The sequence below is a fragment of the Tauraco erythrolophus genome, chromosome 21, assembly GCF_009769465.1.
Source record: "Tauraco erythrolophus isolate bTauEry1 chromosome 21, bTauEry1.pri, whole genome shotgun sequence".
In the NCBI taxonomy this organism is placed as follows: domain Eukaryota; kingdom Metazoa; phylum Chordata; class Aves; order Musophagiformes; family Musophagidae; genus Tauraco; species Tauraco erythrolophus.
The window spans coordinates 5,718,121-5,737,789 of NC_141485.1; the positions used below are offsets into that span (position 1 = coordinate 5,718,121).

General features: G+C 53.8%; 3 protein-coding genes and 2 non-coding genes across 7 annotated transcripts; 4 read left to right on the forward strand and 1 right to left on the reverse strand.

Annotated features, from left to right (window-relative positions):
• Positions 1-60: 60 nt before the first annotated feature.
• Positions 61-7,584, forward strand: POLDIP2 (DNA polymerase delta interacting protein 2). Its single transcript, XM_086624696.1, is given in 13 exon segments — positions 61-163; positions 166-226; positions 702-783; positions 1,458-1,555; positions 2,367-2,463; positions 2,929-3,004; positions 3,594-3,701; positions 3,940-4,076; positions 5,091-5,117; positions 5,303-5,428; positions 5,838-5,917; positions 7,471-7,565; positions 7,568-7,584. Coding segments are annotated over 13 exon segments (1,107 nt in total).
• A 2,541-nt stretch (positions 7,585-10,125) lies between these two features.
• Positions 10,126-16,911, forward strand: TSR1 (TSR1 ribosome maturation factor). Of its 2 annotated transcripts, none has more exons than XM_086624528.1 (15): positions 10,126-10,225; positions 10,303-10,406; positions 11,105-11,321; positions 11,401-11,535; positions 12,064-12,491; positions 12,734-12,893; positions 13,239-13,399; positions 13,705-13,907; positions 14,362-14,524; positions 14,731-14,841; positions 15,172-15,304; positions 15,726-15,842; positions 16,138-16,278; positions 16,404-16,478; positions 16,576-16,911. In XM_086624528.1, exons 1-15 carry the CDS (start codon positions 10,126-10,128, stop codon positions 16,752-16,754), a joined length of 2,427 nt encoding a protein of 808 aa, XP_086480654.1. In that variant the 3' UTR covers positions 16,755-16,911. The 2 variants fall into 2 exon arrangements, with proteins under 2 accessions (XP_086480654.1, XP_086480655.1); XM_086624529.1 differs by having other exon boundaries at positions 12,064-12,485.
• Positions 13,977-14,069, forward strand: LOC147527261 (small nucleolar RNA SNORD91 family). The gene has a single exon (XR_015222778.1). It is a non-coding gene; the product is annotated as a small nucleolar RNA SNORD91 family (small nucleolar RNA).
• Positions 15,367-15,459, forward strand: LOC147527262 (small nucleolar RNA SNORD91 family). Its single transcript, XR_015222777.1, has one exon. It is a non-coding gene; the product is annotated as a small nucleolar RNA SNORD91 family (small nucleolar RNA).
• A 509-nt stretch (positions 16,912-17,420) lies between the features above and the next one.
• SRR (serine racemase) lies at positions 17,421-19,599 on the reverse strand. 2 transcript variants are annotated; one of them, XM_086624759.1, is made up of 7 exons: positions 19,432-19,599; positions 19,072-19,207; positions 18,699-18,802; positions 18,499-18,618; positions 18,310-18,384; positions 17,896-18,105; positions 17,421-17,618 (listed from the first exon to the last, which is right to left on the reverse strand). In XM_086624759.1, exons 1-7 carry the CDS (start codon positions 19,597-19,599, stop codon positions 17,421-17,423), a joined length of 1,011 nt encoding a protein of 336 aa, XP_086480885.1. The 2 variants fall into 2 exon arrangements, with proteins under 2 accessions (XP_086480885.1, XP_086480884.1); XM_086624758.1 differs by having other exon boundaries at positions 17,421-17,714; positions 18,310-18,618.
• Between the last annotated feature and the right edge of the window lie 70 nt (positions 19,600-19,669).

A 19,669-nucleotide genomic window follows, 5' to 3' on the forward strand; every position in this document is an offset into this window, starting at 1 on the left:
GGAGGGGAGGCGGGCGCGCGGTGCATTGTGGGCTGGCGGCGGGGTGGGCCCGGCTGTGGGATGTCGGGCTGCGCGGCGCGGCGGTACGTGGCGGCGGCGTTGGGCCGGTGCCGGGCCCGCGGGCTGCCGCTCTGGGAGCCGCCTCCGGCCCGCGGGTTGCGGCCCCGGGCGTGAGCGGAGCCGCGGCCCTCCCGCTGCTGCTGCCGCGGCGGCACCTCTCGTCGCGGTGAGGCCTGGGGAGGGGGGGGGCCGGGGGGACGGTTTGGGGTGAGGGCAGGGGGTGTGGGGGGTGTCGGGGGTTGGGGAGGGCGGGCGGGGGGGACTGCGAGGGGGTGTTTGGAGGTGGGGTGATGGGCTCTGAGGGGGGGTTTGGGGGTTTGGAGGGACTTTTGGGTCGTTGGGGAAAGACTGTGAAGGAGTTGGGGGGCTGTGGGGGTGGCTGGGGCAGGGGTACGGGAGAGGGGGGGATTGAGGTAAAGGGGCAACTGTGCACCGGGTGGGAGGTGTCCAGGACAGGTGGGAAAGGGGAGACTGGCAGAGGGGAAGGGGGTACATGACCGGGCAGCCTAGTTTGTAGCGGGGGCTGCATGGTACCTGGGGGAGGTACGAGGCCGTGCCTAGGGCTCGGGTGCTGTGTTGCCCCTGGCCTGGGGGCTGGTTCAGCCCCTGCACGCCCCCCCGAGCTACCTCTCTGCTCCTAGAAACCGTCCCGAAGGCAAAGTGCTGGAGACCGTGGGGGTATTTGAGGCACCGAAGCAACACGGCAAATACGAGACGGGTCAGGTAAGTGGTTCTGGGGTGCAGAGCCGACCCTGCAGGCTTGTCCCAAACACGTCGGGCAGCCAAGTGATCTACCCGTAAGGAGGCTGTTGACCGAAGCAGGAGACCAGAAGTTTCACGGTTCAGTACTCCTTGTCTCTGCTGTGTCTGCAGTTTGTCAGTCATCTGACAGTAGCAAGTTGATAAGAATCTGCAGCATGACACAACTGTTCCTACAGTGGCATTTGCTCCGCTGGATTTAAGGGTTTTCTCCTTCTAGGAGAAAAAGAGACAATTGCTGAGTTGGAGAAATAACAACTAAAGCTGTCATTTCAGTGGTTGTGACTCACAGGTGTGTGTCCGCTCCTGAGTGGTCTCTCCCATGCCGGGCTCCTTGCTGCACTTCCGCTATTCCGTAACTGCTTTAGCCATCCCCTTTTATGCGACAGAGGTGACATCAATTTCTTCTCTCGTCTCAGACTGCTTGTGTTCCCTCTCTGTTACTGTTCGCACCGTGGGGATTCTCCCTGTGTTCCCATCCTGTGCATTCATACACTTGGTGAACGTTTCTAGTTTTACCTCAGTTAACAGATTTCTAAAATACTATCAGAAAAGGGCTTTTGGCTTCATGTTTTCTGTTGTATCTAAGTTGATTAAAGCTTGCTGTGTATTCAAATGCAATCATTTGTTTCTTTCAGCTATTTCTTCACAGTGTGTTCGGCTATCGAGGAATAGTGCTGTTTCCCTGGCAAGCCAGGCTTTATGATCGAGATGTGGCTTCTCCTGTCACAGAAAAGTAAGGATTTGTTCTGGTTTATATGTTGTTGTGCAGTTACATTTGCACTTTGCAGTGAGTTTCCTGGTTGGGGTAAACGAGTCTTTTTAAGGGGGTCGTAATGGTATAGGTCTGTTTTGCATGAATGTAAACTAGAAGAGAGGTGTTTAAAGAAGAGATGTTGCATGAATATTCATTTTGTGTTTAATTAGAGACAGGATGGGAGTATGAAGGATGACTGTGTGTGTATGAAGGAAAAAAAAATCATGCTCCTGGCATTTTTTATTATAAAAAAAAAAAACCTTGTGTTGCTTTTTGAGTTAGGTCTAGGCTCCTGGGTTAAAACTGCAGGCTGCTTCTGCTCTAGATTGCCAGTGATTGGATTTGTCAGCTGCCTCCCCAGTTTCAACCCACTAGGCCAAGTCCATCCTTCTTGTGGACTGAGTCACTGTTCAGTTCTCTCACCTCCTCCGTCCATTTCCCCCCTGGCCTGTGTTGGAGGTGTGCTGGGAAGGAACGAAGAGTAGGCAGAGAGAATCAGAGGGCAGCAGAAATACCCACCCCAAACAGGAGGCTGGGCTGAGCAGGAAGAACTTCTGAGTCATCTGAAAACAGAACTGTGCTGCCTGTGACAAACACCATTGATTGTCGTTTCTGCTCATCGGTCGTCGTGTGGGCAGCTGCCATGAGTTTAATTTGGATGGAATTGAATGATTACAGACTGTGAAACTTATTTAAAAAAAAAAAAATTGTTTATGAATGTGCTTTGTCCTGGTAACAAGAGTTTGCTGCCATCCTGCACTTGAGCTCAGTGCTCTGCTTTTCTCTTTAGGGGCGAGAACGTGGCAGGCCATGGTTCCAAAGAGGTCAAGGGCAAAACACATACTTACTATCAGGTGCTAATAGATGCCCGGGATTGTCCGCATATAGTAAGTAACTAATTATCCTGACACTCAGATATCTTCTCCTATATGAATGGTTCAGATGGACAGGCACTGAAAGAAAACGGCCATGATGGCTAACTTCATTGATTAGAATTTTCTGACAAACTTGTTCTTCAAGACATATTTTCCATGAGAAAGATCACCTGGAATGTCATATGACTGTTTTCTGGATCATGTTTCCCCTTTCCAACCTGCTTTCCCCATCCTGTTGGCATTCCCACTCTGTTGCGTACAGGTTGTTATGAATGTGGGTGGCAGCACCGAAAATGCTCTTCGCTTGTTTGAGTGGAGAATTAGTCTAGAGGAATTAAGAGGAGAGCTGTTCCGAGGTGAATTGGTTAAATAAAACAAACGTAACGCACGTTAGAAACCACGATAGCAAACTGAAATGTGACTGGAAGCTGGCTCACAACAATCCACACAGACGTTTTTTCCTCGCTTTTTCCTCAGTCCCAGAGGTCACAGACAGAAGCAGTGACATTCCTGGCAAACCATGATGACAGCAGAGCCCTCTATGCCATACCAGGTGAGTGAAACGCCCCTTCAGCCTTGTGGCACTGTGGATTGCCATGAGGTGAGGTCGGAAGAGTCATCAACAGTCACCTTCAGCTGGTGAAGCAGCGGTACATACAGGACATTCCTCTAGCGGCTCTGCCTGTGGTTTAGGGACTAAAGTATATGAAACCCTTTTGGATAGATGGAAGTTGGGCAGACTCTGATCAGAGGCATGCCTACTTTGAGCTCTTGAGGCATAGATTCCATACGTGTACCCTGTTGCATATGGGCTATTCTACTTTGTTACCAGGACAGCTAGAGCTCTTCTTGTTCTGTGTGTTTCCTGCCCAAAGTCCTTTTGTGGCAGCACAGTCACTTCCCAGGCACTGTGTATTTACCACAGAAATGATTCTATGGAGAAATCTCACAGGAGGGTGCTGCCAAGGGTTATTACTGGCCTGGTTCCTCCATTCCTGCTTATAATCATAGTGTTAGCTTTCGCTTCTGCTACCAAAATCCTTTTCTTAACATCTTTGTAGTGTGATCTGTTTCTCTGCCAGGAGACTTCTGAGCTGCTCTTCACTGGGGAAGTTCAATGGCTTTTGGGGTTTCTTTTTCAGGTTTAGACTACGTAAGCCATGAAGATATCCTTCCCTACAGCTCCACTGATCAAGTGCCCATCCAGCATGAGCTCTTTGAGAGGTTCCTCATGTTCGACCAAACGAAAGGTAATTTCTGGCTTCAGAGAGAAATCTTCAGAGCCAGATGCTTGAGGTATTCTATACCAAGTATCCAGAACCCATCATCTTAGATAGGGTGTAAAAATCGTGGCCTGGTTTAGGTTTTGTTAGAATAAAGCTTCCTTTAAATGATTTTTGTAACTATGTAAAAGGAGTTGCTTTGAGGGGAAAGCACTCCGGTTACGGTATGTCTCTCCTCATAAACTCTCATCTTTCCCTCCCACAGTTCCACCTTTTGTAGCAAGGGATACACTGTGTGCATGGCAGGAGAAGAACCACCCCTGGCTGGAGCTCTCCGACGTGCACCGAGAAACCACAGAGAACATCCGTGTCACAGTCATCCCTTTCTATATGGGCATGAGGGTGGGTCTGTGTTGCACGTTGCTGTGTTGGTTCTGTTTGACTTGCGTGCCAGTTTGCTGATGGAAAGTATCTTCTGCTTACTGGGGAAATGACTTTTTAATCACAGTTTCATTGTCATTATGTTCAGCAGAGGTATGAACGTGAAACTGTTTTGTCGTACGTTTTTGGACAACAGCTCCTGCGAGTTAGGTTTTGCTTGTTATTTGTAGGATGGGAAATACGCTGTACTGTACTGGAGAAGAGTGTTAGCAAGATAGTGAGGAAGACTTGTAGGAAGGCTTGTGAAATGGTCCTTTACTGCCTCAGTCACAGATGGGCATGTACGTAATGGGTGGCAGCAAGGCCATCTGCCCAGTAATGACAGACATATCTGTTATCCTGCCCAGTGGTGAGGTGCTGTGGGTGTCTACCCCTGTTTCCTGGCTCTAATGTGTGTTAGAGGGTTTGACTAAAGCCTTCTGGGTTTAGCTGATAACCATGTGCTCTTTATAGGGCAAGAACTTCATGTGGACTATCCAAAATAATGATGCTCCAATAGACTTCTGAGTGGGAGGGCTGGGAGTTACTGCAGCACTTTGATTTCCACGTCCAGATGAGCACAGCTGCTGGGGAGCCTCTGCCATGGCAGGTGGACGTTTTGGTGTGGAATTGCAGCTTCTGGGGAGCCCAAGTGATGTTTGTCCTAACCTTGTCAGAAAAACAGGTGCCCAAAGGCAAGGAAACGGGTGTTTCTCGATCCGTAGAAAGTGCGTAATTAACATGGAGCTCAACCCTCCGTAGTCACGAGATCCTTGCACATCTCCCACCTCGTGATTACATGTCTAGAGCAGAGCCAGTGCCAGGCGGTAACTGGTGGACTGCTTCGGAGAGCAGCTGTCCTTGTGCCCATAAGAGTTGTCTGCGTCAGTCTGGCGCGGAGCGAGAGCCCCTGTGCTTGTGCCGTGCTGACAGCTGAAGAGGTTTGGCGACGAGCGTTGAAGGGCAGCTGCTAAAGTCTTTTGTTTCTCTTGACAGGAAGCCCAGAATTCCCATGTCTACTGGGTAAGTGTCTTTTGTTTCATGAAGCAGCTAAAGGGAAGGAGTTTATTTGCTGTGGCATCATTGCTGTGTGATAAGCTCTGAGGAAGAGTAGCCCTTGCCCAGCAACTGTTTCCCAATATTGACTATGGGTTATCAACCATTTGCAGCTGATTCCAGTTCTTGATAACAGTCTGTCTTCTGTCCAGTGGCGCTACTGTATTCGCCTGGAGAACCTTGACAGCGAAGTGGTACAACTCCGAGAACGGCACTGGAGGATATTCAGCTTGTCTGGCACCTTGGAAACAGTCAGGGGCCGTGGCGTTGTAGGACGGGTAGGTATCATGCAGCTCCTTTTGGGAAGCACAGCCCTTTGCTGGAGTCCTTTTGCTTGGATTGATTTGCCAGTAAATTGCTTAGTGGGTGGTAGAAATGGATGGAATAGGAAGCTGGCAATGAAAAAAAATCACATGAGCTTTTCATCTGTTGTTAGTGTGAAGTTTCAGTTCATGCATACTGAGTATTAGAGAATGATCCTAAATGACTGGTAATGGGAAAACTGGAATAGTACGTGATTCCGGCACTACTCACAGGGCAAGTTGTTTGCTGTGTAATCAGTAGTGATGCTCAGGTGTGGATCTCTCTGTTTTTCTTCTCGCTATATAAATTTCCTGTTGATGCCTGTCTGTGGGGCAATGTTGGGCTCCGTTGCTGATGCAGAGCGGTCTCTTCCTGTCTTCTCAGGAGCCAGTTTTGTCCAAAGAACAGCCGGCGTTTCAGTACAGCAGTCACGTCTCCCTGCAGGCATCCAGTGGTCACATGTGGTAAGAAGCACTTATTACCGCAGTAGTGGTTTAGGTGTAGGACCCCACAGTGCCGAGCTGGGATGCAGTTTGCAGTCTGGAGTTATGGCTGAAAGGTGGGTGGAAGTGGACTGGAAGGGCTACATTTAGTAGTTAAACTTTTTATGAGCTTCTCTCTAGCAGTATCCCAGTTAGTGATAAGATGATCTCTTGATTCTCTGCACCAAGAGAGGTTCCAGGCTAATTTATCCTCCTTCTGTGGGCTGTGCTAGACTGGATTTGAAAAGACCTGGATCAGTTCTCTGTCATCCGTTGCTGTACTCAGCGTCTGTCCCTGTCAGTCCTTGGTGCAAAGGCAAGGCTGCATGCTGGTGTTTCCCTAGGCGCAGGGATGTGTGCACTGGTATCACCTCTCCTTAGAGAGGACTGGGCTTTGATTCTGTCCCTGAGTGAAGCTGTGCAGTTCTGTGTCCACAAGGAATTGGCATGTGGGGGTTATTCCCAGTTTAGGCCAGATAAAAGCCTTCGGTCTAACTGGCGTTGGAATCTCTTCTGCCAGCACAGGTAGGACAGCGCTCAGCTGAGCTGTTCTTTTCCTGTACTGCAGGATTAAAGGAGTTGCCCTTTGTTTTGCATTTCAGTGGGGTTAGCAGGTTCATTGTCATCTCTGTGGACAAGAAATGCACGGCCACCTCTTGTCTTCTGTATGACAGGTCTTTCTGGCCTGCACTTTTTAAGTAAATCTGTCTCAGAGTTGAGCTGTCTCAGAACTGCCTTTAAGTTGGGAAAAGCAAGAGAGCTGCTCTTAGCCTACAGGATACGCCCTTGTTTGCCATGTTAAGCGTTTTGAATTGCCTAAATGCATGCCCTGGGGAATAAAACCAGCTTGTTTAGTAGTTTTTCCCTCTCTGCATCCTGAAGAGAAAGAGACAAAGGTTCTGTAGCTCAGAAGCTGCTCAGCTTGACTTCTGGCGTTTGATTGTGTCCATCATGAGAACCTGTTCATCTCCAGGATCCTCTTGCCTACGTCATGTTTTGCAGCACGGTTGTCTGTAGTTCAAGGCAGTAAACAAATTCTTTGTACAGGGACAGGCAGATTCAGTTCTGAAATGCCCTTTTTGAAATGCAAAGCAGAAACTATTCCAAATTCCATCTGTAATGGGATTTGTGTTGTCGCAGACTTCTTAACCGGTGGAGCTTCTGCCAAGAAATATGAATCTGAATTTACGTGTAATCAGTTTGTAAAAATAGCTCAGATGGTTCTGTCTGCGGTGAGGTGGGAGTTAGGTAAACACTGCTGCAGATGTGTGGAGTGCACTTACCTCCTGGAGGCTCCAGTCATGACATCTTCATTCAGGAAAGACACATTAGAGATGTGATGTAAACCACCCAGGAGTCTTCCAAAAAGTGAGTCATCTTGACAGGCAGATGTCCTTGCTGCTGGACTGGCCTTGCAAACGCAGCCCCAGAGTCCCCGTGCAGGATATGGAAGAGCTCATGTCTTACCGTCTAGCTGATGATTAATAGCTGCGTTTGTCCCTGGCCTCAGCGTGATCTCTGCCATTATTTTGCAGGGGTACTTTTCGGTTTGAGAGGCCTGATGGCTCCCACTTTGATGTCCGAATCCCACCCTTTTCTCTGGAAAGCAACAAAGACGAGAAGACCCCCCCTCCGGCCTTCACTGGTAGAGCAGACCGAGTGCCGAGACCCACAGAGACCTGTGTGTGTTGTAGACCTTTGCCTCCCCATTATGCTGCAGCGAAGAACACAGAGCTTTTAAACATTTTAAACCATTTTTGTTTTAACTGTTGTCTAAGGGGGAGGCTTTTTTGAACTTTAATACTAGCTCTCTCAGGCTGCTTGTAAACGTAAGCTGTGTTACAGTTAACCCTTCCCTCTGTGGCACCTGCTGGGGTTGGAGCTGGGGGACGTAGATCTGTGCTGCAGCAGAAGACTGGCCCCCTCAGCAGGCTTGGACCCTTTCCAATGTGTTGTGAATTCTCTGCAATGTGAGGTTTCTCTAATAAACTGGCCCTTCCAGTTGCAACCAGTCTTCCTTTATAAACCAAGGCCTAGGCTTTGCATCCAGCATGCCCCGGCTTGCTGCTTCCCCCTCATTCAGGTGCAAAGCGGGGGTCAGTCCAGACTTTTTGCCACTTCGGAAGGCAGCAGTGAGGATGTTTTAGGGAGCAGAAGTGTGAGCTTAGCCTTCCTGCAACGCAGCTGCTTTCTGGGGTTTAGCCAGCGCGTGGCAGAGCAGCCTGTGAGCTCTGTTCCTCGGTGCACAGCTTGGCTGGGGGGTGCGCTGGAACGACATGAAGCCCGTTTTGTCGGAGAAGAGAGCACAGAGGGGGGCGGATGAGTTGGCAGGTGGTGCTGAGCAGGCTGCCACGCTGCCTTGCGTGCAGAGAGCGCCGGGCTGCGTGCTGTGGTGGTACAGGAGCGCTGAAGGGGGCTGTCCCCCTGCAAGGGCTTGTCTCGCTGCAGGCAGGCGTGTCCTGACTGCTAGAAGATGTTTCCTTGGTAGTTCCTGCTTTGGCAGGAAGAGCTTGTTTTAAGCTGCCGTGCTGTCGGACGCAGTGAGGTGGTGCTTGGCTTTCTGCTCCTGCTTGCTCAGCTTGGTGGGTTGCGGTTGTTGGTAGTCTGTGTGGAGGGCCCTGCAGAGCCACGCAGGGCAGCACAATAGCCCTAAGCTTACATGGGAAGGGTCTGGTCCACAGTGCAAATCGGGCTTTAGCTCCTTTTACAAGCCAGAGTGGCTCTTGGCAGCTCTGAGGATTGCAGAGATGTGGAGAGACATCAGGCTCTGTGGTGGGTCCCTTCTGTCTGTCTCTGAGTTTCCAAGGCCAGACACATGGGTGACTGGCAGGGGCAGAGGTAGCTGGCTTTGTAACAGGAACCCTAGGCAGAAGGAGTTTCAAACCTTGCTTCTTTCCTTGATGTTACTCCAAGGACAAAGTACAACTAACTCACAGAACTGCTGTTTTTCTTGATTCAGAAGTATTCTAGTTATCCCCTCTTCCCTCAATCCTCCCTGAGCAGTTTCTTTGTGTTTGGCTCTGCAGGGCAGTGCTGTGGCTGTGCTATGGGCCATCGTGGCTGATGGACAAAAGGCTTTTGGAAATGCCAGCAGGAGACTGGCATGCTGTATTGCAGCCATCACCAGATACCTCTATAGAGGGACTTAATTCCTACTGCTTAAACAGTGCTTCTCTCTCACCGGTCTCTGAATTTTGTGTCTTCCTTCCTGCCAGATGGGACGTGCTATCTACATTGCTTGTAGACTTGAGAGGTTTAGACACGCAGCCTGCTTTTAGGGGTAGAAAAGGATCTGTAAAGAACAGCCCCCACGTTGCCATTGTCATGGGAACGTGTAGGAACCTGCTTTCTCCCTCCATGCAGTTGCTCAGTCAGGATCCAAGCAGCAGCTGCCCTGCTTCTCTCTCCAGTTACTTCAGACTTCACCTTTACTGGCAATTGCAACACTGCTGGAAATGTTTAACCCTATTGCTCACCTGCCCGTGTTTCTGGGGTGCTGTGGACCTAATGCTTCCAGTAACAAGCAGGGAGAGTTGTATTCCTGAGTGATGGTGTGGTCCTGGGTGCAGGGGCTCCGCCAGTGCCAGGCAGAACAGCTTCTGCAGCTCTCATGGTGTGCCACCAGGGCAGGGCACAGCTGAGGCCTCGGGCCCCCAGCAAGAGCCGTTCCCGGCTGGATAATGACTGCCGAGAGGCGAGGTGCCCAGCGGTACTGGTCACGGTGGGGCTGGGACGCAGTGCCACGGGGCACGTACAGATGGTTCCGCTCCACCAGCCGTTGCGGAGGGGCGCGGAGTCGTGCCCTCCCCGGGGGCGCGAGGCCGAGCGGCCGGGGGCGTTGCGTGGGCCCTTCCTCAGCTGGTGGGCGGCTGTCCTGTCTCGCGTGGACACCTGTGTAAAGAACTGAAATAAAGCGCTGAAGGAACGGCTCCCGCTCCGGGCTCTCATTTCACCCCCCGCGACGCCCATGGGCACCACTCCCCGCCCGCACCCGCCCCGCGGCGCGGCTCGGCCCTGCCCCGCCGCCTCTCCGGGGCCCGGGCCCCTCGCTCGTTCCTCTCACTGCGGCATCACCCCCCTCCTCCTCCTCCCTCACGCCGCCATCTTAGTGTGTTCGCCGCCCTCCGCCTTCCCGGCGTGCCCCGCGGCGCCGGAAGTGACGCGCGCTGCGCGGGCAGCGAGGAGGCAGCATGGTGGCGGCGGGCGCGCACCGGCCCGGGCCGCTGAAGCAGCAGAACAAGGCGCACAAGGGCGGGAAGCACAGCGGGTCCTCGCAGCGCCGCGCTGGAGGTGAGGCCGGGCGGGCCCCGCCGCGTTCCCCGCCGGCCGTGCGCGCCGCGGCCCGGCTGACCGCTCTCTCCCCGCAGGCCGCGTCTCCGTCAAGGCGCAGCCCCGCCGGCGGCTCCGCGACCTCAGCAGGGTGGACCGGCGGCACCAGGCGCTGCAGCTCCGCCGGCAGCGCAAGGAGGCGGTGAGGGGCTGGGGGAACCGGGCCGGTTCGGGGGGGTGGGAAACGGGGCGGGTTGTTGCGGGGGAGCCGGGGGGGGGGGCGGGAATGGGGCTGGTGTGGGTGTGCGCCAGCGGGGACCGGGCCGGTGGGGTCTTTGCAGGGGGATCAGGAGCTGGGCCGGGGAGAGGAATGAGTGCCTGAGTCTAGAATCATAGAATGGTTTGGGTTGGAAGGGACCTCAAAGATCATCCAGCTCCAACCCCCCTGCCATGGGCAGGGACACCCTCCACTACACCAGGTTGCTCAACGCCTCATCCAGCCTGGCCTTGAACACTTCCAGGGATGAGTCAGCCACAGCTTCTCTGGGCAACCTGTTCCAGTGCCTCACCACCCTCATATCCAATCGAAATCTCCCCTCTTTCAGTTTAAAGCCATTGCCCCTTGTCCTATCACTATATATCCTTGTAAAAAGCCCCTCTCCAGCTTTCTTGTAGCCCCTTCAGGCACTGGAAGGATGCGATACGATCACCCCAGAGCCTCCTTTTCTCCAGACTGAACAGCCTCAACACTCTCAGCCTGTCTGTTCAGTCTGGGGCAAGTGGAGCATTACTGGACCGAGCGGATCTGGGTTGAGCTGTGGAGGGATCCGGTCTTGATCTGAGGAGCGGGATAGGGTCTGGATTGGGGCCTGGGTTCATGCTTTGCAGTTGTGCCCGTAGGTGCTGGCGGAGAAGCGGAGCTTGGGCAGCAGGGACGGGCCCCCGCACCTCGTGGTTCTGGTGCCGCTGCACAGCCGGGCTGCAGCCCACGACACCCTCCGCTTGCTGCAGAGCCAAGACTCAGCTATTGTCCGTGTGGATGAGGGGAGAGCCAGTGGCTTCGTGCTCCTCTGCCCCCGACTCAAGCAGCGCTGGCGCTTTGTGACAGCACAGGCAGGTGAGGAAATGCTGTTCTTGATGTGGTTTTTGGCTTTGTTCCCCTGACAGCCCCAGTAACGGAGGTGTTTTGTGTTCAGGGGATCTTCACGCTGTCTTAGACCTAGCAAAGGTTGCCGATTCCCTCCTGTTCATCCTGGATCCTGCAGACGGCTGGGACAGTGCCGGGGAGCACTGCCTCTCCTGCCTCTTTGCCCAGGGGCTTCCCACTTATGGTGAGTGAGTGAGAAGCCTTAAGGGCTTCTAGTGGGGTATAGGTCGAGGGGGTGCTTGATGGAGATTTGCTGTTGCAGTAGTTAAAAACTCAATATGTTAATAGGTGATCACAGGTCTTTGGCCACACTGTTTCTGAGCATAGATCAGGTGAGTGAATGCTGTTCTCATGCTGCCTTGTTGTGTTACTACCCTGGTCAGGGAGTGCTGGAGATAAACGAAGTGTTCAAGGTTTAGGTCTCTTAGTGCGTGGTGGTGTCAGTGTTGTAATGGTTATCTTGGTGTGCTGAGCAAAGGGATTCAGATGCCTTTTTGCCAAGTTCAGTTCCTGGGCCCTTATCTCCATGGTCTCATTTAGTATCAGAATCTTGTCTCTGAAGACAGATTTTCTGTCTCAAGTATTCTTTTGAATGTGTGAATCTGTTTGGTTGTTTGGGTTCCTGATCTGAGTGTTTGTTAATGCTTGGTGAAAGAGGTGTAGGAAGGTTTACGGTCTGATCCTGAACTCCATTCTATGCATTGCTTCGTAGCTCTTGCTGTCCCAGGGGGCACTGACTTGCCACCTAAGAAGCGGATAGATGCCAAGAAGAAACTTGCTAAAGCCATTGAGAAGCGCTTTCCCGAGGCCAAGCTCTTCCCCCTGAACACGGAGCAGGAGTCCTTGCTGCTGCTGAGGCACCTTGCCACCCAGAAGCAGCGGCACCTCGCTTTTCGGGACAGGCGGGCTCACCTGCTCGCCTATGCCGCTGAGTTTGTGCCCAGTCAGGAGAGTGACCTGGTTGGGACTTTGAAGGTGTCTGGCTTTGTGCGGGGACAGATCCTTGATGTGAACAGCCTGGTCCATATTGTGGGGCATGGAGACTTCCAGATGAGCCAGGTGGATGCGCCCCCTGACCCCCTCTCTTTGAACCCCCGAGCGGTTAAAGGACAGAAGAGGAGTCAGGACATGGAGGTACAGGTGTGTGGGAGGTCAGGACTTTGCTGGGCCTGTTGGAACACGATGTTTCTAAACTTTCATCAGGAAGATACAACTGGGCTTATGTGATTAAGGGGAGTTAAAGGGAGTTTTATCAAGAGAAGCCAGTAGGGCTGTGTTGTGCCACCGAGCTGGGATTCCTTGGACGTGGCATGTAACAAACGACTGGTTGCTAGCTCGAGTTAGATGTATTCACAGCTGGGAACTCTGCTCTTGCCCTTCAGGATGACTCTGTAAATGGTTCCGACGAGATGGAGGAAGATGTTAAGGTCCTGATGAAGGCAGATCCAAACAAGCAGGAGTCTTTGCAGTCGGAAGTGGTTCCTGATCCTATGGAAGGGGAGCAGACATGGCCTACTGAAGAAGAACTGCAAGAAGCAGAGGGTGAGTAGCAGCAATACTTCTGTACCTTTTCCTTGTCCCTGTTAAAAGGGTTGTTAGAAACCCTCTGTCAGCTAACCCTCAGTGATAGCTGAGGATGGCTGTGAAGAAACGTGCTAGTTGGGAGCCAGGGCTTCCATTCCTAGTCCCACCACCTGACTAGCAGGCTGTGTGGTTTGCCTGGCAGTTAGCAGGGTTACATTTTAGCCACCTTTTCTGGGCTGTGACAAATTCTGCACTGGAAAACAGCGATTCTGGACCAGAGCTGATCTTGGCTCTCCTGGTGTAAATGTTGCTGAGGGAAAGGAGAATTGTTCCTGTATTAACTATTGATGGGAAATACTACAGCTTCTCTGAAGGCAAACAGGAGGGTGGTGAAGGTCCCCAAAGGCACATCGAAGTACCAGGCTGCCTGGATTGTGGATGATGGAGAAGAAGGCAGTGAGAAAGACGATGATGAAGAAGAAGATGACATCGACTATGAGATGATGGAAGAGACAGTTTCCCAGGTACCTCCAAGAGCTGATCCTGCAGGTGATCTCCAGGGCGTTATTGCGTATTCTAGGACAATCCTGTCCTTCTGGTTTGCTCCGTGCAAGTGCACAACACAGAGCCAGGACTTGCCTGCATTGCCATTGTTACATCTCTCATGTGTGTCATGTTGCTTCTTTGGCCTGTTAGATACGGAAATGAAGGACTGTGGCACAGATGGGGTCACGATTCACACAGTGGGGGTACCCACAGGGTTTGCAGTGCTGCGTGGACATCAACAGAGTGCGTGTGGTAATGGGCTCTGTGCTGTCCTGTGTGTCAGGAGGGGGAAAGCAGTGAGGAGGAAGAGGAACCTGCGGAGGAAGAGTGCGAGACTATGACTGTTTCCGAGTGCCTGCGGGATGACCAGTACGATGAGAAGGTGGAGGAAGATGAACAGATGCTGGAAAGATACAAACAGGAGAGAATGGATGAAATGTTTCCGGACGAGGCGGACACGCCACGTGACGTACCTGCCAGAGTCCGGTAAGAAACAGGATGCTTTGCTGGGAGAGGAGCTGGAAGGTGTCGTGCGGTCTGGTTTGGTGCAACAGGAGAGGAAGCCTGTGATGTCTTAGCCGTGGTGTCTGAACCTGGCTGAAGGACTCTTCTGAAGACACTTCCTTAGGCTCTGAGGCTTCCAGGGGAGGCACTGATTGAGGGGCAGTGGGTGGGCCTGGGCAGCTCCCTGCAGCAGGAAGGGGAGGGTCCTGACCTGGGAGAGGGAGGAGGATGGCAGAGCCCTGCTGCCAGGCCAGGTTGTTTGTGGACTTGGCTGCTGTTTCAAGTTCTCCCTGCGCTAAGATCTTTTCTGAAAGCTAATGTTTGCTTTGCTCCCTTTGCCCCCTCTGAAGCTGTGAGTTCCTGAGGACCACAGAACGTATTGGCCAGACACCTCAACTTCTGAAGTAGTTTGTCTTTCCTCTTATGTTTCCTTTAGGTTCCAGAAGTACAGGGGGCTGAAGAGCTTCCGGACTTCACCATGGGACCCCAAAGAGAATCTCCCAAGGGACTACGCCAGGATTTTCCAGTTCCAGGACTTCTCCCGAACCAGAAAGCACCTCTTCCGGCAAATGGAGAAAGAAGAGACTGAAGGAGCCTCGGTAGTTCCCTTTTCTCTTGCTGATCTCTTCCTCTACTGAGTTCCCTTGCTCCTAATAGGAAAGACTTGTCGGGGAGGTGGCTGGGTGGCTCTTCCAGCCAGTTCAGATGATATTGTTCTCCTGAATTCCCTCGCTAACCCAGGCACATGTTACTTCTGACACTTTTCTGTTCAGAGAAGCATTCACAACTGATCCTCTCTCGGCAGGTTGGCTGGTATGTTACCCTTCATGTCTGCAATGTGCCTGTCTCGGTGATGGAGAGCTTCAAAGAAGGGAAGCCCCTAGTCCTGTTCACACTGCTTCCCCACGAACAAAAGGTGACTAAGTATGGCCCTGCTGTCTGATTCCCTCAGGCTGCATGGGTTGGAGAGGTTCTGGCGGCAGAGGGTTTGGGCTGAAATCTCCCTACACTGCTCGCATTTCTAAGTAGGACTTTCCCTTTGGTCAGAGCAGGCTGAAGCTGCCAGGGGTGTTTAGGCTAGAGCGTCTGAGCCTTGCAGGGGTGTCTGCACTGGTGACTAGTGGTCCTTTGGGAAGCCATTGTCAAGGGCATTTGTCTCTGCTGCAATGTCCTGTTCCTTTCTGCTTCGTCTACCATCGCTTGCCAGCCCTGCTGTCAGCCCCTCACAGTGCTGCCTCCCTTGCAGATGTCCGTGTTGAATTTTCTGGTGCGTCGGCATCCGAGCAACAGCGAGCCAGTGAGGGCAAAGGAGGAATTGATCTTTCACTGTGGGTTCAGACGCTTCCGAGCATCCCCCCTGTTCTCCCAGCACACCTCAGGTTTGTCAGGGACTGGTGGGATGGGCACAGGTATGCCAGGAGGTGGGACTGGGGTTTCTAGGGCAGGAAGCCTGTGATGTCTTAGCCATGGTGTCTGAACCTGGCTGAAGGACTCTTCTGAAGACACATCCTTAGGCTCTGAGGCTTCCAGGGGAGGCACCGAGCAGTGGGGAGTGCCAGGGCTTGGGCAAGGTGGCTCACAGCTCCAGGCAAGGTGGTGGCAGGCTCCACGCAGTGAGCTGGTAGCTCAGAGGATCACCTTTGTTCTCAGATACTCCGTGCCCCCAGAGGAGGGGTGTTTGTCAGCTCTTTTCCTAAAGCACAGAGCCTGTTTGCCAGGGAAAAAATGGACTTAATGGGGTTTCTGAGAGCTCTGAGAACTGCTGTTGGCCTGAACCCGATCATTGCTGTTCTGTCCTAGCTGATAAGCACAAGTTGGAGCGTTTCCTGCGCCCGGATGCTGCCCTGGTGGTGACTGTTTATGCTCCCATCACTTTCCCTCCTGCCTCAGTGCTTCTTTTTAAACAGAGAAGTAATGGTAAGTTGGTTAAGTGCTGAGAAGGTGGTGTCTGGGAAACAAACATTAGCAGGCTGTTCCCATACCCAGCTTACAAGTGCATCTGTCCAAAAAGTGTGACTTGAAAAAGCTGTCCCCTTCATGCTATTTGAGAAGATTATCGCGTTTCCATCCCCATTACCACTGGCACCTTTGTCCCTGCTGTGAGGTTGCTCTGGGCCTGGAACCATTTGGGGAAGGGGGTTGTGATGGGGGAGGAGGCAATGGAGGCACCTCTGTGGTGCTGCCCTGGTGCGGTAGTGACTCTGCCTTGCAGGAATGCATGACCTCATCGCCACGGGTTCTCTGCTTTCCGTGGACCCTGACAGAATCGTCATCAAGCGGCTGGTGCTCAGTGGCCACCCTTTCAAGATCTTTACCAAGACAGCTGTAGTGCGATACATGTTCTTTAACAGAGGTACGGCTCGTCTCTGTGTGGTGCGAAGAGGGGATGGGGAAGAATCACCTCCTGCCTCTGCAGGAGCAGTTGTGTTGGCGCAGCAAAGCCTGTTTCTTACCTGCCTTTTGTGTTTTGATCTCTAGAGGATGTGATGTGGTTTAAGCCAGTGGAGCTGAGGACAAAGTGGGGTCGTAGAGGACACATCAAGGAGCCATTAGGTAGGTTTGATCTGGTATTTATCTCTGTGATGCTGGGCAGGATGTGGTCCTCTTGGGCAGGAGAGACAGCTAATGGCCTTTTCTGCTCTCTGCCTAGGGACCCACGGTCACATGAAGTGCCACTTTGATGGACAGCTAAAGTCCCAGGACACAGTGCTGCTGAACCTCTACAAGCGTGTTTTTCCCAAGTGGACTTATGACCCCCATGTTCCGGATCCTGTACCGTGGGTGAGGAGCGAGAGCACGCTGCCAGTGCAGGAGGTGGAAATGGAATAAGTCTCCAGCATGGTTAACGCAGTTTGTGCCTTAGCTCCCTGGATGCTGTTCTTAGCCCATGCACAGCGAGGACAGCACTGATGTCATGGACGTTTACTGCTGGGGTCTTTACAGGGGCGGGTGTCTCACCAGCTGCTGCTCAGGTACCAGCTTACAGCTATTTATTTTAATGGAAACTGTTTTCAAAAACAGATCTAAGTGCCTGTGTCTTGGTGGTGGCCGGCTGCGGAGGCCAAATGGGGAGGCTGTGTGCACCCCTCCTCTGGTGAACCCCGTGGCCCACTGGGGCTGTTGTTTTTTCCCTCGTTCCCTGCCGTAGCAGTGGGTGTGGGGATTTTGCTGTTTCTAGGACAGGAGTTTGCTGGAAGTTATTGTGGTGCTGGGAAAGAAAGGTGAAGTAGCAGCTAGGGACCAGCTCACTGGAGGCCTGTCCCAGAACATGGTGTCTGGGGAGGGGAAAACAGGCAGTGCTTTGTTTCCAGGCCGCCGGTAGCAACCTTTTGCATTGGAACCAAGCGACTGTGCTGTAGAGACCAATGCCAGCTTCCCTTAACCCTCCACAAAAACTTCAAAATGGTTGGGGTTGTTCATCTGTTTTATTAGCACCCAAACCAGACTGTACAAATGCAGAGTGAGGTTTCTGTCACTTGAGACACTGCTCCGTTCTCATTCTGCTTTCCCAGGGAGGTCTGTGAGCCAGGTCAGGGAGCTCACGTCCACGTTTCCCCTGCACAGCACGATGCAAACATTCTGCACATCCCGGGGGACTGCCTGGAACTGCTCCGAGAGCACGGCTGCCACTCCCACACCCGCTGTTGGCTCAATCAGCAGCTTCATCCTTTCCCACACCAGCCGCGTGGCTTGCTGTTGGGAGAGAGCAGCAGCTGTCATCCCAGCAGCAAGTACAGGCTGCTCCAGGGCTGTGGAGGGCACTGCATGTGCACATCTCTCTGCAGCGCTCTGGGAAGGGAGAGCGGAGCTTCCGCCAGCCCTTTCCAGCTGGAGACAGTGTGGGTGTTGCACAGCTGCAGTGGTGAGCAGAGGCTTGTGCTTCCCTGGGGGACAGTGTGGAGAGGCAGAGCAGGGATGGCGGCAGCTGCTTGCTGGCAGCCACCCTGAGAAGGGGGCTGGGAGTGTTTACCTTGATTTCTTCCTCTGAGACTGTCAGGACGTCATCAACCAAATCCCTGATGATGGGCCATGTGTTTGGTCCGATGCTGGTTTTAACTGCATCCGCGATGGTCTCCGGTGGGTGAAGGTTGGGGGTCAGTTCCCCTCTGACCTTGGACTGGTAACAGTCATCCGCGTTGCGCGGCTCAGCAGCGAACACTCTCACATCTGGTCTCAAGGCCTGTGGAGAGCAGGAGGAGCCACTGGGTTTAAACCAGCACGTGCCTCTGCGCCATCGCTGCGCGCGCAGGGGGCCAAGGACGCCATGCTGCTGCTGTGCAGACCCCTGGCACGCCGAGATCTCCACAGCTGCTGCCTGGCTTGGGAGCCCTGCCGTTCTCGTGGGGAGGTGCAGCCATCACTTCCCAGATGAGTTGCTGCCTACCTTGATGGCAACTGCCATTCCTGCAATCATTCCTCCGCCTCCGACGGGAACCACCACTGCGTTTATCTCGGGAGCCTGTGCAGAAAGGATGCGTGAGTGCTTCCGGCACCTCGGGTACCCGCTTTTGCTATGCCCCTGCCTGCGAGGAGCAGAGCCCTGGGCTGTGCCCGGGCCGTGCGTTTCCCTCACCTGCTCCAGCACCTCCAGGGCGATGGTGCCTTGCCCCGCAATCACCGATGGCTCCTGGTTGGGGTGTACCATGACCCCTCCTGTCTCCTGGACTACACGAGCTGCTGTCTCGGCTCTGGACTAAGGGAAGGAGTGGAGATGGTCATATCTCAGTCTGGCTGTGCCACATCCCTCCCTGGCTGGTCTCCCTCATCCCTTGCCTTGTCACTGGGCTCGCATGGCACCAGCGTGGCGCCGTAGGAGCGGATGGCAGCTTGCTTACAGCGCGGGGCTGTCTGGGGCACCACGATGTAGGCAGGAATCCCTGTGTGACAAAAAAGGAGACAAATCCAACAGGCAAAAAGCCACAAGCAGCCGGTTAGCAGTGCAGGAGCAACATAATGTGCAGCCTGGGCTGTGCCCTGCCTCTGTTAGCTCCTGTTCAGGAGAGGGACACCCCTGCCTATCTCCAGGGCTGGCAGAGTGGGCACCTGGAGCTGCCTCTGCCCAGGAACCAGCTCTGCAGTTACCCATGGCCCTGCACCTCCTGCCCAGCTGCTCTCCGGGATGGAGCTGTCGCTGGGGGGACGTTACCTTCTGCCCGGGCAGCCCAGGCGAGCGCCTGGCCGTGATTCCCGCTGCTGTGTGTGACGACGGCCTGGGGCAGCCTTCCTCCAGCGCGCTCGCTTTCCTCAACAAGGCTCCTGACTGCGTTCAGCGCGCCGCGGGTCTGGAAGGAGAACGCGGCACCCTCAGCGCTGCTCTCCGGGAGCCGGTGGGCAGGTGGGGAATCTCCTTCCTTGCAGCCTCCCCTGTGCCCTGGGAAGCCCTTCAGCCCCCATGCAGGGCAGCAGGAGCCACGTCGGCTTCTAGGGCTGGCGGGTGCCGGTGGAAAGCGAGCTTCTGCAGTGCAAGACGCGACCTTTGCCTTGCCGCACTGCTGTCCCTGCGCACCTTGAAGGATCCGGTCCTCTGGAAGAGTTCGCACTTGAAGAGCAGCCGCCGGCCGGCCAGGCGGTCCAGGCTCCCGCTGCTGAGCAGCGGCGTGCGGTGCAGCCGCCCGCGCAGCCGCCCCTCCGCCGCTCGGACATCGGCCACCGCCAGGCACAGCAGCCCCGCCATGTGCTCGTCGCTGCGCGGCCCGCGCCCCTCGCAGCGAACGCGCATGCGCGCGGCGGTGGGGGTTTAATTT